The 17921-nt window shown below is 43.0% G+C and overlaps 1 protein-coding gene across 3 annotated transcripts; it reads right to left on the reverse strand.

The window, feature by feature from the left end:
- Positions 1–87: 87 nt before the first annotated feature.
- LOC111838930 (ankyrin repeat and SOCS box protein 2) lies at positions 88–17345 on the reverse strand. 3 transcript variants are annotated; one of them, XM_072699192.1, is made up of 11 exons: positions 17303–17345; positions 11364–11421; positions 9192–9342; positions 7453–7584; positions 6213–6382; positions 5819–5974; positions 5410–5655; positions 4344–4515; positions 2970–3573; positions 2717–2870; positions 88–1433 (listed from the first exon to the last, which is right to left on the reverse strand). In XM_072699192.1, the coding sequence occupies exons 3-11, from the start codon at positions 9308–9310 to the stop codon at positions 1288–1290; spliced, it is 1899 nt and encodes a 632-aa protein (XP_072555293.1). In that variant the 5' UTR covers positions 9311–9342; positions 11364–11421; positions 17303–17345; the 3' UTR covers positions 88–1287. The 3 variants fall into 3 exon arrangements, with proteins under 3 accessions (XP_072555293.1, XP_023658181.1, XP_023658182.1); XM_023802413.2 differs by lacking the exon at positions 17303–17345 and having other exon boundaries at positions 9192–9379; positions 11364–11430; XM_023802414.2 differs by lacking the exon at positions 17303–17345 and having other exon boundaries at positions 9192–9435; positions 11364–11404.
- Between the last annotated feature and the right edge of the window lie 576 nt (positions 17346–17921).

The following is a 17921-nucleotide window of genomic DNA, read 5'->3' on the forward strand; positions in this document are numbered from 1 at the left end:
GCAATAATGTATGACACCTTGTAAGATTAAATTGTGTTGGAAAACCAAACAAATCCGTATTATAAAGAAGGACCTGCGTACAACTGATTTCAAATTAATGGTAAATTTATTACATTTCAGGGCTCGTACTGAATAAAATACATTCCGATTTTATCACATTTAAATCTGAGAAGATCTCAGTTTTGTCTGAAGTTCCTTTCCGTTACTATTTGTAATATATTTGATATGATTCAAGGAACTCACGTTTTTAAATAAAGAGTAAAAGATTCACATTTTCAGCTATGTTCTGTTTTGGTCAACACCACACAACAGGATCCCTAAAGCACACCTTAAATATGTGGCAATTCACGTTATAACATGGTCAGTGTAAAAACGTGGAAACGTAAACATTAATACAACAAGCAAAAAGAAAACACCGTGCAAAAACATTGACATTCATTTCAATTTCCTATAAATGCGTATGTTCACTATATTCAAACACATTTTTTCAGCAGGCACCACCGTACAACGCGCTGCAATTCCAAAATGTTTAGAACCCGTTTAAAAACTGCAGAATTTGATTTACTTTTTGGTATAAAATGGACTTTCTTACATAATACTGATTAGTATAACTGAAAGCAGTTTTATTCGAAACAAATGTTCAACGTGTAAAACAAACTCGTGGTGCAAAACGACGACATCACACTCACATCTGACATTATTTTCACGCATTATAAATAAGGCAACTTCATGCAGTTTGCAGCTTTTTGGAAATCAGTCGTTCCATTCTAATTAAATACAGTACCACCTACAATTCACAAGATCACGAAATATTCACGCAGCGAATGAACAGTGAAAAATCTCGAGACAGCGATGCGTGTTAAGCTGCCGGCGTGTGGTAGACAGTCAAACACAAACCACTTCAGCTGCACGCCTACCGTTATACACCGCAAGATTCAAGGGCTCTCCAGGATCTATATCGGTCAGGACACGCTGGCTTCTCGGACGCAGAGTCTAGTTTAATCTGTGAAGCATCCTGACCTATCATAGCTCAACACATCTTCCTTTAAAACTAGTTGAATCCAGCAGCCAATCAAAGAGTAGATACATACAGAGCAGGGACACATATAAGGGGTTGTACAGTAAATGAAGGCCTCCAAACTGAATATTAAATATTCTCTGATTGTTTTGTTTCTAAATCAGGCACTACTGGTGTCCTTCCACTAAGAGTCCTTCCACTTAGTTGTCTGATTAGTATCCACAGAAGGCCTGTTTGTAAGCTCAGCATCCATTCTTGCCAGCCAGCTGTCAGCAGCCATCCTCAGAATGTTTGTTGTTCAGGTATTTGAGCAGTCTTCCAGGGAGGGGCAGAGTGGCCAGGCGCCTCAACCCCCGCCCTCCCACCTGCTCACGAATTCTTTGTCTGCATAGGTGCATTAGTGGGCGGGGAGATGCTGTAAACACAATGAAGGGGATGGGAAAATCACATCAGGTTTCTGCTTTGAGAACTCAGTTAAGCAATTAACAGCAATTCATGATCAATTAGCTCCGTCACGACATGATCTGCACCACCTGCCCGATTCGTACCTTGCATATACCGCATATGTGCAGCATTACACTTTACGCCATATTGTATGGTGGTGCCTGATTTGTACCACTTTGTCTCATGACATTTTCACAACGCAACTAGATCCTATTATTATTTATTTTTACTACATGAGGTTCATTTTACGGACGGCTTGTGAGCGATCAGAAAGGGACATTCAGCCAGATATTCCGATTTTCATTCTTTATGTTCTCTGTCTGGTTAATAAAAATCCTGCACAGCACCTGCACCTGTGTCTTAGTGCATGTTTATGGGTCTCGTTAGGAACCCCAGTCAGGGCTGAGTCACCGTTTATGTCCCAGACAACTGCTACTATTATGCAGCAAAGTCAGTAGATTATGCCAACAGGACGAACAACGAGAGAAATGTATGTTTTTAATTTTTTCCGTTTTTTTTTTTGATCCCACTAATTTTGAGTGATGTAACTATGGCTGAAATAGATACAAAATACGTCAAACTTCTTATTTCGGTTCAGAATGAACCAAAGCTACAAGCATACCAAAATACCATGTCGCTGGTTAACAGTGATTTCACCTGGTAATATAAACTAACATTTCAGAGATATTTGATATGAGATATTTAGGCAATAGTGTTGATCCAAAAACTGGAAATATATGACTGGAGTTAGTTCTGACTTAAAATGACAAGCAAGTAAAACCTATTTTTTTCAGTCAGCGGAATCATTAATACCAGTTCTCGCTAAACAATGAAGCCACTACTGTAGTTTCCCATAAACTTAGACAATATGGTTAACATAGAATGGCAGGATGAACAGATTAAGCAGTGCCAGAAAATGTAATACAGTATACACGCGCTCGAAAATCCTGCACACGCAGATGTGCAAGGTACAAATCGGGCTGGTGATGCGGTAGCGACAAGCCTAAGGGTGTAGGTTTGGATTCAGAATCAATAGGGACCAAATCAGCCCCTTGCCCGCTCACCCCGCTAAACACACAGTACTTCCACACTATTGGTTGGGACGTGATTACTGTCCAAACCCAAATCAATGCCTTGAATTAGCCCATCAACACGCTACTGGATTCTTCTAAAACTGAGATGTTATCTAATAGAAAAATGCAAAGAAAACACTGACCGTGTGTTTGGTTCGGTCCCGGTACCCGGTGCACTCACCTGACTTGTCCTTGATGGTGGCCCAGCCCTCGAAGCTGTCCAGGTGCTCGAGGAGCCGGGAGCACAGCCGCACGCTGCCCACGTAGTCCAGCAGCAGGTCGACGATGGGCCCTGCCCAGCGGCTCACGGCAGGAGAGGAGATCGCCTCGCAGAACTGGCAGGCGATGGAGCAAGAGGAGAATTGGGAGGTGAGTCAGGACACAAGGGGAGCAACTCCAGTCCAAGGCTGGCTGCCATCGATGTTGGCGGCTACCTGCAAGGGGACCGTGGGGGCCTCCTCGGAACTGACGGGGAAGACCGCGGTGCTGAAGCGCAGGGTCCTGCTGTTGAAGCCGCTGCTGATGCCACTGGTCTTGAGGGGAGGGTGTGGGTCGCTGCCGTACTCGCAGCTGAAGAAGGCCTGGGCGTCGCAGCCGCCATCCAGGAGGACTCTGAGCAGGGAGGGCTGGTTCATGCAGAAGACTGCGGCGGCTGGGAAAGCTGTGGGGTGGGTGGGGATGCGGACGTCGGGGTCCGCGCCGTGCTCCAATAGCAGGCCAAGTGTCTCGACGCAGCCCTGCCTGGCGGCCAATAGCAGTGGGCTGAAGGCGTCCAGGTTGGGGTCGGCGCCGGCCTCCAGCAGCATCGCGGCCGCCTCCGTGTTGCCGTTGGCCACGGCGAAGTAGAGTGGCGTGGAGCGGCGGTCCTCGTACTTGCCGGAGTGGTCCCCGGACAGCGTGGCGTTGACGTCGAAGCCGCACTCGATGAGCACCTCCAGAGCCTCGTCCTGGTTGTGCTCGGCCGCCAGGTGGAGCGGGCTGATACCACAGCTTCGCACGCTGGTCCGGCTGGTGACCGGGATCAGCAGGGACACGATCCTGCGCCGGGGCGGGGGGGGAGGGACACAGGAAATGTGATTAGAAAAATGATACAAGTAAGATCAGCGAACGACCCCCTGGAGTAGGACTAACAGATACAATAGGTGTTTAGAGCAGTGTTTCCCAATCCGGTCCTCCAGGATACACAGACAGTCCACGTTTTTGCTCCCTCCCAGCTCTCTACTGTGGGTCCCCGAGGACCGAATTGGGAAACACTGGTTTAGAGTATATTCCCATCAACCATATATTGAGCATTACTCAGTGACTGAAAATTTGTAATGCTATTATAAAATAGCATATTAATATATAGGTTAATTTTCTGTATATACCATTCATATTTAACATTTTATCAGTTATGTTACCGTTGCTAGGCTACGATATTGATACAAATATGATTTTTGTCTTACAAACATTTGTACACACTTTAGAAACATTTTCTCAGGGCTTATATGCACCTGTATTGGTATTATGTACATAAAAAATATGTACTGGCTTTGTAAGCCTTATTTGCAGTCACATTCTGTATTATCACTCTTCCAGAACTTACGTACAATTACATGCCATAGAATTTTGAGTTTTGGCCCACAATAATTTATAGTGAAAAATGTCTAACGAACCCTATACTGGTTAAGCAGTCAGAAGACGACTTGAAGGCTAAATGAAAGGGATGTAAGATGTAAGTTTAAATACCAACATAGCATTCCCAGATCTCACTTGTCCCCGGTGCTGAAGCCCATGAGCTCAGTGTGTCTGGACGTGGTCACACTTACTCATAATGCCCCCGCTGGGCTGCCACGTGCAGCGGCAGCAGCCCCGCCTTGGCTGGCCGGTTGGCGTCCGCATTGCGGGACAGCAGGAGCTCCACGATATCCACGTGGCCATTCCTGCAGGCCTCGTACAGCGCTGAGGCCCCGTCTCCCGCCTGGCTGTTAATGTCAGCACCTGCGGGGCCATATACGGCAGAGGTGATCAACTAACCCAGACGTCTCCAGACTATAATCCAGTCTCCAGACTATAATCCAGACTTTTGCTCCTGGAAAAATATGGACTGTCTGGCAGGGAGTTGGGTGGGAGCAAAAACACGGACCGTTTTTTGGTCCCCCAGGATCGGGTTGGAAAACATTGTATTAAACCCTCAGGCCACTCGGGGAATGTGGCCATAGCTTGGTGTGGCTGTCCCACATGGTTCCATCGCATCCCCAAACTACAATCTACAATGATTCACACACTCTCAGCTCCAACTGAACAACTCTTGCACCATCTGGCTGACAGGCTAACAATACAACATGGAAGTTACTAACACTAGTACCACCCGTATGGGTTACGAGACTCTTGGGCTGATTAGCTACTGAACAGGAAGTGAGATCCAGAAGAGACCCACGTGAATTGATAAACCGTTGACCGTTGTGTGTGTCATCAATGGCTTGAAAGTAACTGTTGCGAGAGGAGGCCGTGTGAAATAGGGTCAGGCAGACTAAGATAAGAGCAAAGCTTTGATCACTGAAGGTAAAACCAGTGGCCAGTGTGGTTACCAGGTGCAATCTGAGCTCCTCCTGAGGCATAAAGGGGAGCCACGGCAAAGGGAGTATCTGCAACTGCCAAATGTGCACCAAAGTGATAACAGACCCTGAGAGTTGTGTGTCTTGAATTGTATAAACATTCAAAGCAAGTGTTCCTTGTAGCGTTCACCTCCAGTTGTCATTGGGGTTCTACATATATCCAGACTTAATTTCTCACATTTAATATCCCAAAGATTTTTTCCACTACACCCAACGTGAAGTCATAAAGAATGACCAAAGTGGAGCCCCTGAAGTACGGGAAGCTGTTGGAACTCACCATTGTGGATGAGGAACTCCAGGGCCTCCAGCCGCCCGCCCTGAGCCGCCAGGAAAAGAGGCGTGACCCCATACGTGTTGGTGGCGCCCACCTTGGCCCCCGCCTGCAACAGGATCCGGCATATGTCGACGCTGTTGCGACAGGTCGCCTCGTGGAGAGCTGTCCATCCCTGGCTGCAACGCTGGTTCACTCCTCCACCGAACCTCAGGAGGAGGTCCACAACTTTGGCATTCTCACGCTCGCAGGCTTAGGGGAGGGGGCACAGAGGTTTGTTACACTTGATAAATGGGGGGCGGGGGTTCCAAACTCAAACACATGTGAGCCTCATCTCACGGTCAAGCTGCGTACGCAGAGGAACCTCCATTAAAGGTGTCAGACTCCTGCTGTGGCAGGTGGGATTTACGCTAACCTTTGTAAAGAGGAGTCTCTTTGTTTTTGTTACTGATATCGGGGTCTGCACCGCGCTCCAGCAGCCGTTGCACACAGGTCACGTGATCGCCAGCCACCGCCAAGAAGAGCGGCGTCTGTTCCTGGAGGGTGCGCTTGTCGATCAGTTCCGGCCGGGCTGACGAACGGAGAGGAGGGACAAGAAAAGTGAAACATAAGGGGGACACGGCAAAGCGAGGGGGACACAGATGTAATCAGTATTAATGCTACACTGATGCTCACTGCTGGCATAAGGATCAGCACTGAACCATGCCACCCACAGAGGGGGTAAGAGAGGGTTTTCAGGGTATGTGAGGGTGTCAGAGGACAAAGGGTCGATGTGTTGATGCGTGTTGTGGGATGACATGACCGCTCACCCTTTAGCAGGACCAGGATGCAGTCTGTCTGCCCGTGATACGCCGCCTCGTGCAGAGGCAGCCAGCCCTCCCTGTTGGCCTCTGTGAGGCTTTTCGGGGACGAAACGATGAGCCTCCGCACCTCTTTTACATCGCCGTCCTTGATCGCCATGACAACCGGGTCCACAGCCCTTAAAGACGTAAACGTGACAACCGTCATCTGTCTTCCGCACAGATTTGTGCCTGGGCATTTCCGCATGTGCCTGCATGATCCGTGGGATACGGCGCTAACTCTGATGATGTCATCTGCCTTCCCATCTGTCGTACTCCATTAAAATGCTCTCAGGTCCTCAGACCAGGTTCCTCAGTGTAAAACTCCAGATCCAGACAAGAGTTTGAGAGAAAGCTTGTGATTTATTATTGATATGACAGTACAGTGTGTTGGTAAAACAACACAATCCAATGATGATATTCCGTCACGTCAATTAGCATAGACATTGTGCAGGATGTCGCAGGCAGATCTGAAAATAAATACCTAAAAACCAGTTTTATGGCTTCTGTACATTGTACTTAATCAGCCAGATGCCAGGTGGATAATGTTATTCTTCTAACAAGTATACAGACACACCTCGATGAATCGATTCCTGTCTGTTCAATTCATCAATTATGTGACATACAAATACCAAACAAATGCCATACAGATGGGATAACTGTGTATGGGCTGATGGGTTAGTGGGCAGGTAGAATTACACACACACGCACACACACACACACACACACACACACACACACACACACACTTTCCCTTCATTTCTATGGGGAAAACTCCAATCCCAACATAACAACTGTAACCCCTACCCAGTCCTAACCTTAACCATAAGTAACTGAACAAAATACAAGACATTTGGCATTTTTAGTTTTTTTGATTGCAGTCACAGATTTTTATAAAATTAAGTTTCCCATTTTTTCAGTCCCCACAAAGTCAAAATAACATGTTTTAAATCACATTGTGGGAACATCTGGTCCCCACAATGTAATATACACATGACCCACACACACATACACAAACGTCAAGAACAAAACTCTCTACAGATATAAGGCATACATACATTTTTAGTTCATACTTTAGTAAACTGTTCGTTAGTATGTGATACACTGATAATACAAACGTCTGCGCGTGTATCTTCACTATACAAGAAGATGCCCCATATATCAAGTGACCCACGCAATAACACAAAGCGGGGTAAATAAGGACACTCACTCCTCGGGTTCCGGAGTGACGAAGAGGCTCCCATCCGGACGCTTCCATGCAATGCATCGCTTCCCGTAGCCGGTAACAAAGGAGTAGCTCCTCACTGCACCTTCTGCGTCGCCGCTGTCGCTCCTCTTCCCGCTGGAGCGAAATAACGAGAGATACTCGGCGTAACTAAACCGTGTCATCGTCGGAGCTTCCGTGCGACCTGCCGCCGGCGTGCGGAGCTTTACTGCTGGGGGATGACAACAGGGTTCCAGCTGCGCGATCGGCGACTATTTTGGGTCTCTTTTGATATGCGGAGGGGGGTAGGGGGAGACAGCTGAATGACCATATAAGACGGGGCGAAGCCGACAGCCGCGGCGAGCCAGATAATGCCAAATTTCACTGGGACGTTAGGAGTCCTTTCGTCTTATTTTGCGTGCTTGTTTCAGTGGACGGTCGTTTTGCGTGACATTGCGCAAACACGGGTGGACCTTGCAGTCGGAATAACCGGTATGTTTGGTTATTTGCATGTTCTGTGCCCGTAAGTACTTCCACGGAAAGCCTCAGTCATTCTTCAGAATTCCAAAGCCGAGAAAGCTAAATCGGCAGAAGATCTCTGGACAAAGGCAGGCACACGTGAAAATATAAAACATATGAATGAAATATAATGCAAAAGTAAACTTTTAATAAAAATTGTCCGCATTTATTTTGCTTTTGAACACGGTTTTTTTTTTTTTTTTTTTTGAAATACAAAACATACCGTTTGTTTTGTATCATTTTTACGACAGGTGCACATCCCTGCGATTCTATGGTCTGTAGCAGTCACACCAGTCTGTCAAGTCTAAGTCAGCTGTCAGTGATTAAACACAACTGCTCCTCTATAGGTCTGACGGGGCAGCCTGGTGATCGTCCAATTCAGTGTTAGCTGTCGCCAGAGAGAAGCTGCAGACCCAGTGGAAATATTACGCACTTGTTTAATGTGTCCCTTCACAGTTGAAGTACATCCTGAAATCTATCACCGTTATCATCTTTTCGTCAACTGTCTATATATGTAGGAGGTTACTTCCTGGACCGTGTTCTATTATCTGCCATAGGACAGCAGCACTAAGTCCTTCAGATTGATAATGCGCTTCTTTTATTAGCTGTACTATATTAAATAATAGTTCCTTCTGTAGTTCACAAAGGTTTACAGAATAAACAGATGTAGCGATTCATTTATGATGAATTAACATGAGATCAGTATGTAACTAAGACTTAGTTTGTGGTTATTTAATACGGAAGTAATAATATAATACTATTTGTGCCCTGTCAAGTAAAGTGTTACCATCACAGTTACTGCTATACCCTTATAATTAACCATGAAGATGGCGCACTCCCGCGGCGACACACTATGAGTCGCACTCGCCTTTTCGGTGTTTTCTTGTATTGCACTGCTTTTGTCATGCGCTGTCTTGTCTTTTATTGCACTGCTGTTTGTCCTACTGTCCTCACGTGCACCTGTCCCCTCCCCCGCCCAAGAATTTCATATTTCCTCAGAACACGTGACAATAAAACTTGAACCCTATGAGTTGTCACAATAGGTTGAATGTCGGTAATGGCGTTTAAAAGGAAAAGTGCTGTGGTGTTTTTGTTAATGCCAAAAATTCACTTGATTAGTTATAAATATGAAAATGTGTGTAGATGCTGGTGAAGGTTACATTAATGGAGTTACAACAAAGTTTACATATATTTCTTAGTCCCTTGAAAAGCACAGATGAGCTTACCTGGAAGAGATGTTGGTCCTGTTGTTTAACAAGGGGACCCCGCCAGCCTGCATGGGGTGGGGGCGATGGTGGTGTGTGCTGTGTCTACGGCTCAGGTCCTCACTTTGGCTGAAGAGCATCCCAGGTAGTCCGGAATGATCCAAAGGCAGCGCTATAGCAGGGGTGGGGACTGTCGCTCCATAACAGGCCTGGCCAGTCAGTTAGCCATTAGCAATTGGCAAAATCACAGCTGCTGTCGCTCACACTAAACAAACAATAACATTTGCTTTCTGGAGACTCTTCAACATCTGGTTCTCAGCTGATACTATCCATTTGTGGGGATACTTTCCCATAATGATTTTTTTTGTTTATGTACTGAAAGCTTTCAGAACTTGTACTCACACAAACACACGTAGCGGTATACCATACATAAAGCAGTAAATCAAAGCACGTGTAGCCGCTCCTTAAAGCGCAGCTGCATCTGGAGATGATGTGGTCATGTCTGTCTTTGGACATCCTGTGGCTTGACCGCAGCAGCCCCTCATCTCAGCCTGACTGGGGGATGTGGCCCTCCGGAGGATGAAGCTTGAATTACGCCTGCTGGCACTCAATTTTATGCCTGTCACACTGTACACTGGGAGTGCTGCTTTGTTCAATATTTGGCTGCGTAATTGTTTATGTGAAAGCTTTTAACTATTATGCAGGAAATTTTGTGATCCTATCACTATTGAAAAAATGAACATGTAATTTAAAGTAATATGAAATCAGTTTCATAATTTCAGTGTCTGTCTGTTGTTCTTTTATCAAATATGCTGTAGCCCTTTAAGCTGGATTGTACATGCTCAAGTATGTGTTTTCCACCACAGCTCATGGGCATCGCTAGGTCCCGTTATCCGGTGCTATAGCCCAGAGTATTGTAAGCCTGGCCCCAAGTATTTTACCTCCGATGCCAGTCTTCCTTCAAAAAAAAGTCAAACCCCAGGTAAACTTGACTTAGCCCCCTTTTTATCAATAGCCACAAACACCGCTGACTTTTCTCTTTGCATTTTCTATGTTTATCCCTTTCTATTCTCTTGTAATTCTCTTAAGACATTATTTTCTTTGTAAATATTGACAGTAAAAGGGCCTGATTCGTGTCAATCAAGGGTTTTTAATCCAAGTTAGTTTTGGCAGATGCACAAATCGTAATTGTCATTTCCTGTTGACAAGATAAGACCTGTGGCAAAATACTTCCCAAGAACAACAGAACTGCACTGAGTGATTTATACATGTCCGACTAATCTTAATTAATATGACACATTCTGTCATAGTTTATAATGAACAACCCCCATCAATGGCATGCAGCAGCTGCTACAAATCACCAGGAGTATCTATGCCCTGAAAACACAGGACAGATGTTATGGCAAAGAGCTGAATGCATGCATGTACAGTGGATCCTTCTGATTAACGACTTTCCCCATCGCGGTTTCGATATATCGTGGGGTCATCGTAAGGAATTAATCTGGATTTTTTTGGGAGTTTTGCGAAAGCAGATCACACACAAAAAGTCAAGTAACTCTTAAATGCGTAATATATATATATATATGGTGCTGGTTTGGAGGGCACCAAGCGCGTTTACAGCAGCTTCTCACCTGATATCTTGCAGTGATCTCGTAGATATCTTCATACCTCGCCTTTCTCGTACCTTTTTGACCGGTTTCAATCCTTGCTCGCCAAGTGCACCGAAACATTTTATGTGTTTTTTCCAGATTGCGGGGGGCCCTGCACCCCTAATGCCCACAATGTGGATTGGTCGGCTGTACATATATTTATTTAGCAGGCACTTTTACCTAAAGTGATGTATTATTAACATGGTGGGGTCAGCTAGTCCCTCGAGCAACTGAGGTTAAGAGCCTTACTCAAGGACCAATTAATCACTCTGCTGATCAGGCACAGTGTCCTAACAACACACCACAAACTAGCCCCAGAATACAATGCACGCATACATGTACCATTTTAGTGCAACCTACTTCCAATTAATGTGTATTGAATGGAAAGAATTTTCATTGTGGTCAGATTCTGTGTAAGAAATTTCAGAAGGGTTTAAATACAGTACATAGATAATTTCCCTGGATGTGTTAGACAAATGACTGGAACAGTGCTGTGAAATCCATTTTAACTATAACTAGCCAAACAAAAAAGATCCAAGCCTACCTTTTCTTGAAAAATTATTTGTTTTTGTCACCGGTGACTTTTTAAGAAGTCTTCAGCTTTGTTTACTAGTGTTGTAGTCAAGACCACCTTATCCGAGACCAAGACCTGACCAAGACCAGAGGGTGTCGAGACCGAGACAAGACCAAGACTCTGAAGGGCCGAGACCGAGTCGAGACCGAGACCAGGGCTGGCCGAGACCGAGTCGAGACCGAGACCAGGGCTGGGCGAGACCGAGTCGAGACCGAGACCAGGGCTGGGCGAGACCGAGTCGAGACCGGACCAATGCATGTTTTACACCACATGACAAATAAGTGGAACATGCAAAGCCTAAGCACCCCTCAAAAAGAGCTGAACGAAGCAAACAACATACACTATGCAACATTAAATATGTTTATACATTACTTCTCTCGACTATTCTCTTACATTTCAATAATCAGAAAACAGAACAAAGAATGTGAAAGTGAAAAAAACTTCTAAAGACCATACAATTTTGTTTTTAAAGCAACAAATGCAGGAGTTTCATTCATAAAATTACAAAATTGCTTCACTGGAAGCAGTTACCTAAAATTATAACATCATTTATTAATCCTCAACAAACCACTGTGGCAGAACACTCTTTAAGACCAAACTGACCCCAAAGATGAGGGGGTAACTGCTAAACACCACACAACATGGCCTGAAACACCACATAAATGAAAAATCACAGTAGAGTGTGGTTGCATTTCAGAAACATGAGGGATTGTAACATTCTTGGACCTAAACGTGCGCGATGGGGTCTCATTATAATGCCCCCTCTACTAAAAACCCTCTCCACTGGTGCTGAGGAGGCAGGGACTGACAGCACCTTCATTGCCAAATTGTGAAGCTGTGGAAATCTAACATGGTTTTTGGCCCAGAAGTCAAGTGCATCGCCAGCATCCCAGTCATGGACGGCATCAAAGTATTTGTTGATCTCTGTCATAATACTTGTATCATGATCTGAGCTGCACATCTTGTAGGCCTTGTAGCGAGACAGAAGACGAGGCCATTTAACTGGTGGTGAATCACCATGAGGATTCACAATAGACCCTGAATTAGTTGCATTTCCCTCACTCTCCATCATGTTCTCCACCTCTGAGATCAAAGTGTCTGAAAAATACACAAATGCAGAAACTGAGTTAGAATGAAATGGATAGATTGCTTGAATGTGCCAGAAAATTACTTTATTTTTGTTATTTATTATTTTAGGACCTTTATAAGGCAAATTGGAAGAATAATGAACACTGATGTTACTGAATATTTGGTCCAGTACAGTTTTAGGACAGGGTTTATGCAGTTGAATTTACTACCTTTTACTACCGCGCGGAAACCCTGTAGGAAGAAATATAGGTTATGTACATGGAAGCTTTAATAAGATGATGTTCTATGATCTATTATGTTATTTAGGGCTGAGGTGTTATTGTAAAACAACTGTTTGTCTATAATACGTACATTTGCAAGTTAAATATTAAAACAGTCGCAGGTACATTATACCAAGAGCATAACATATTTGTGGCAAAATAAACAGGTGATATAAAAAATCCTATGAATTAAACATTTACCCTGTTATTAACATACACTATTTTTTTTTTAAAAAAAGAAGATTGGTAGTTCACAAATGATCTTTTAAAAGAATTTAAAGATACCTATCAGTGTCTTCTTCAGATCATCTCTGAACTTCTTCACAGATGCTGCATTTCCCCCACTGGTAACATCCAGATCTACCCAACTTAATCCAAACTGTGGATCCAGAATGGTAGCCAAAAAGTACACATTGTGGTTAAACGGTTCCTCTTTTCCACTATCTTTGGTCATGTTTGTTTTTGTGAAGATTCCAGAAAATCTTTTCACCAGGGACTGATGGAGGGCCTTGACTAATGGTCGGCACTGCATTTGGGTCCCCTCCATCTTAAGGAGGTGTGTATTTAAGTCCAGGACAGTCGGAACCACCATGCTTATGGTAACTGATTTCTCTGCTTCTGTAAGGTCTGTTGCCTCTGAGAATGGTGCAAGAATTGAAGTCAGTTCTTTTAGCTGGTTCCACTCACGTGCACTAAAGACTACATTCTCATAGTCCTTGCTGCACATTTCATTTAGGGCTCTGTGATCCAGAGCTGTGAGTGCCTGTACTTGTTTGAAAGTGCTGTTCCAGCGGGTGTTGCTTGCTGCTGGAATAGTCTTAGTAGTGCCAAATGCAGCCTCAAACTTGTCTCTTAATTGTGAACTGCTATGTAACAGAGTTGTAAACCGTGATGTTTTGGCAATGGCGCGTGAGATGACCTTAACCTCCTTCAAGCCATCATTTACAACTAACTGTAGAGAATGAGCAAAGCAGGAAAGACGTTCACCTGATGACCAAGTTAATTCTTTGTCTTCCACTGAATTCATGTCCTCCCACAAGTTCTCATCATCTAGACTCTCTTCCTCACTCGCACTGTCATCAGACTGCTGTTGTGGCATGTGAACTTTAAAAGCACATTTCATATTTGAAGCATTGTCTGTAATGATATAGTTTATCTTGTGACGGATTCCATATTCCTCTGTGATCTCCTCAAAGGCAGAAGCAATTTTCTCACCAGTATGTCTACCTGTAAAATGCCTGCAGTCCAGCAAGTAGGATTCAAGTGCATAGGCAGCCTTTGATTTGCAGCACATATGGGCAGTCACTCCAAGGAAAGAGCGTAGTCTGCGATCAGACCAGATATCAGTCGTTAGTGAGACATATGTCTGTGTCGCCAGCTTCTCTAAAACTTTCTCCTTGACCTTCCTCACTAATGCTGGGATCTGTTTCTCAGAAATTGTTCTTCTGGAGATTGGTGTGTACTTACTGTCTAAAATCTCAAGAAAGTGTTTAAAATGTAAATTTTCCACAATTGACAGAGGCAGACAACACCCAATTACTAAATCTTGGACAATAGCTTCACTGATGGCTTGTTGTCTCTGAGAATGTTCGCTGTAGACCTGCCCTTTCTGGGTAAAGGAAGCTATAGTTGGCTGTGTGTCATCTTTCTTTTGGCCAGCCTTGTACTCCAAGAACCTAAAATTGAGGAAGGATAACACAGATATCTGATGAAATTAATTTTATTTATATAAAAAAAGTATTTAAAATTAATGTTGCAAGTTAAAGAGAAGCAAAGGTACCGAGACTGTATTAGAAAATCTTACATATTACACTATTACGGAAGCGTAATGCGTTCACTTGAGAAAAAATAATTCTGCTGTTTTTCTGAATTAATGACATAATTATCTCGGAATTTCTGAGATAAAGTTTTCATGTAAAATAAAAACTCTGTTTTTCTGAATTAACGAGATACGGTTTTCATGTAAAAAAAAATACGATGTTTTTCTGAATTGAGATACTGTTTTCATGTAATATATATATGCAGTGGTACCTCGGTTCTCGAACTCACTAGAACTCGAATTTCGCCTACTTTGGAGCTCAATTTCACTGCAACAATATCACAGCTTAGATTAATCCAGTTTTATTTTGGTCTGGGTTAGAAACACTGGGAAATACTGGCAGCTTTAAGTAACATAGATGGCATTGTTATTAGTTTGTCGACTTTGCGCAGGTTTTGCGGTTGTTCAGAGGGAAAGTTCATTCTGATCTGCAGAACATTGCAGTGTTTCTCCAGGGTCAGTTGGACCAGTATGGCATGCTTCACGGATACAAGATGATGCATCTGAAATGCATTCAGGCTGGTCATGTGGTGACTCAAGAGACAATCAGACCATGTAATGAAAACTGTATCTGTGTCTGCACCGTCTGACACGCCCCCATTCGCCATTTTGAGTGTGTCGCGAATGTAAACACATTTGGTTAACTTAATGTTTCATTTTCAGTGTTTTTTTTCTCTACAAAAATGTAACGTTTTATGGAACTTTATCAGTAATAAGTTACTGATTTTCATTACCAAAATTTTCATTACCAAAACACACCAGCCATTTAGGTGATTAAGAATGGAAAAAGAGTCAAGAACACCACAGTAATGTCATTGGACATAACTTTATTGGTAATGTTTAAAATAAAATATAAGCGGCAAGCAGGACACAGGCTCGGTATACAACGAGTTTATACAGATCCTTCCAGACATCATGTAAAACGTTAGAAACCGTACTTGCAAATGTTTCTGTACATAAACCATAGTTGAGCATTGGTTTTACAGGGCACAGCACACAGTGACAACCTTATCCAGCATTGCAGCTTATAATCCATGCACGCGAATATACATATACATGCACTGATACACGTGTCATTACAGTTTTCCTGTTTACTTATCTTTAAAAAGCATTCACTCTGTAACACCACTTTAACACAAGCATATTAATCTATTTCTGCTGCCCTCCGTAGTGAGGCTAGCTTGCTTGTGTAGATTAACCAATGTGAAAATACCAACTTTAGAAGACAAAAAAAATGCATATTCAATAATATTACTCAAAAAAAAACATCTTAGTTGCCTTTGTGAAAATACCGAGAGCAAACACGCATGAAGGGAGATATCGTGTTGAAAGTGATCTCCTTCCGTCTCATTGCTGCGACCCAGGCCACCCAACGCCTCTTTGTTACCTCCTCTAACTGGTGTCCATATCCTCTTTTCCAAGTGGGAAACCGAAAAAATCTCATGTTGTAGTCCACCTTTTTGCCATTTCTACCATGTGAATTAGTGTGACAGCCTTTCAGATAGTGTCCCATCTTACAAAAAATAATGCTGAACGCAAATGCTCACTCTTGCGTTGTATACATCCAAAATGGCGATTCGACCCACAATACACTGCGGCTATAGCGAGTGTGACGTCGACTAACGAAGACCAATTTAAAAAAAGGAGCGTTTTTTTACATGAAAACTGTATCTCGTTAATTCAGCAGAATTATTTTTTCTCAAGTGAAGGCATTACGCTTCCGTACATTATAGATATGTCCTAAACTAAAAATTAATGTGGAATATATGTCAAATCTATTTTTATCCACATTCTGATTTGTTTCCATTCCATTTTATAATCTATATATGTAGCTAATCAAATAATTGGCTTTCTAGGCTTAGGAACATATATATTAATATGGTATGTTCTATAATTTTTTCTCACACAAATGTGTGGATCGACACTACATAGTAGACAGCAAGGGCGTAAATGAAATATTTTTAAAATAGTTACACAAAGATGATGGATATGGTATGATATTGTTTTCCACATACTGTTATCACTGACTTATTGTAAGGTGATTAATGACCTTCAACCTATCGCAAATTAACATTGAATTAGCTAAACTACATATTAGCCAATTTAGCTAGTTTGCGCGCCTAATTTAGGTGCTAGTGAAATAGCTGGCAACACCAAATGAAACTAGCGTCAAAACAAGGAGTCATATATATATACTGTATATTTTGATATGATATATTGTAAAGAGATTTCACAAAGAAAGACTAATAACACTAGCTAGCACAACATAAACCTATTTTACCTTTCTTTGTGCTTCCTTTCTAAGTGGCGGTAAAAGTTTGACGTTGTCCCTGTCGTCTCTGTTATTGTCATACTGCAGAATTTACACACTGCGGTGTGTTTTCTTTTCCCCGTTGATATGAATTCTTTGTGGGATTGGTATCCAAATTTTATTACAAATGATTTTGCTGACATCTTGCAAATATCCACGACCTCACCTGTATACCTGGCCAGTGAGTGTGTGAAGGGGGCGGGTCGGGTAACCGCTGTCGGCACTAACATCATTGGTTGCACTTGAAGTAAGAAGTTATCCAATCCGTGGTCTCGGCTGGTCTCGAAATAAAATCCCGAGTCCTCTTTGTCCGAGTCCATGACGAGACCGAGTACAAATGCGGCCGAGTCTGAGACGAGACCGAGATCTTCAAAAACCGGTCTCGAGACCGGTCTCGAGAACGAGACCGATCTCGAGTACTACAACACTATTGTTTACTCCAGCAAGGTCTCTACTATGCTTCTGGACGGCCCTTAGAGGCCTTCTGGAGCTAGTGACTTTTTTTCTGCTGGAATCACATGGTACTATATATATATAAGGCAGGTCCTATTTTTAACATTTATTTTGAACCACTATCTGGCTTTGATCTTGGATCCAGTAACATTACTTAAGCCTTTCCTGCATACTCCTCTTGGCACGTTTTACAATAATATTTAATGTATACCAACTTGACTAAAGTCAGTTTTATGGTATTTTCATAAGAGAATATAGGAAGGACAAATAGTTATTGCACTAGTTCAAAATGCAGTTTATTTTCCAGTCATGCAATAGTTGTTGTAATAAAATTAGTTACTAAATAGTTACATTTATTTATTTAGCAAATGTTTTTGTCCGAATCGATGTGCAAGTGAGACAAATAGCACAGACACAATGTTAATGTTATGTCTCCTTTTTAACATTTGAATACCTTATATGGTATTGTGTAGTTACATCTAGCTGAATGAAATTTAATCATATCCATTTCTGCTATCTGGCTGTGATGCCCGGTGCAAATGCAGTCTAAACAAAGGTCCCCGCTCGTCTATCTGTCTGCTCTGCGGGGAAGTACT

Source organism: Paramormyrops kingsleyae, chromosome 14 (assembly GCF_048594095.1).
Source record: "Paramormyrops kingsleyae isolate MSU_618 chromosome 14, PKINGS_0.4, whole genome shotgun sequence".
In the NCBI taxonomy this organism is placed as follows: domain Eukaryota; kingdom Metazoa; phylum Chordata; class Actinopteri; order Osteoglossiformes; family Mormyridae; genus Paramormyrops; species Paramormyrops kingsleyae.

Bases quoted from the DNA above. Each gene is read 5' to 3' on its own strand.
- LOC111838930 (XM_072699192.1), bottom strand. From the start codon at position 9,310: ATGCTCTTCAGCCAAAGTGAGGACCTGAGCCGTAGACACAGCACACAC. The intron at 7,585-9,191 runs GTAAGCTCATCT...ATTTCGCTCCAG, and splicing joins AGGACCAACATCTCTTCCAG to CGGGAAGAGGAGCGACAGCG. The intron at 4,516-5,409 runs GTGAGTTCCAAC...ATGGCCCCGCAG, and splicing joins GGAGTTCCTCATCCACAATG to GTGCTGACATTAACAGCCAG.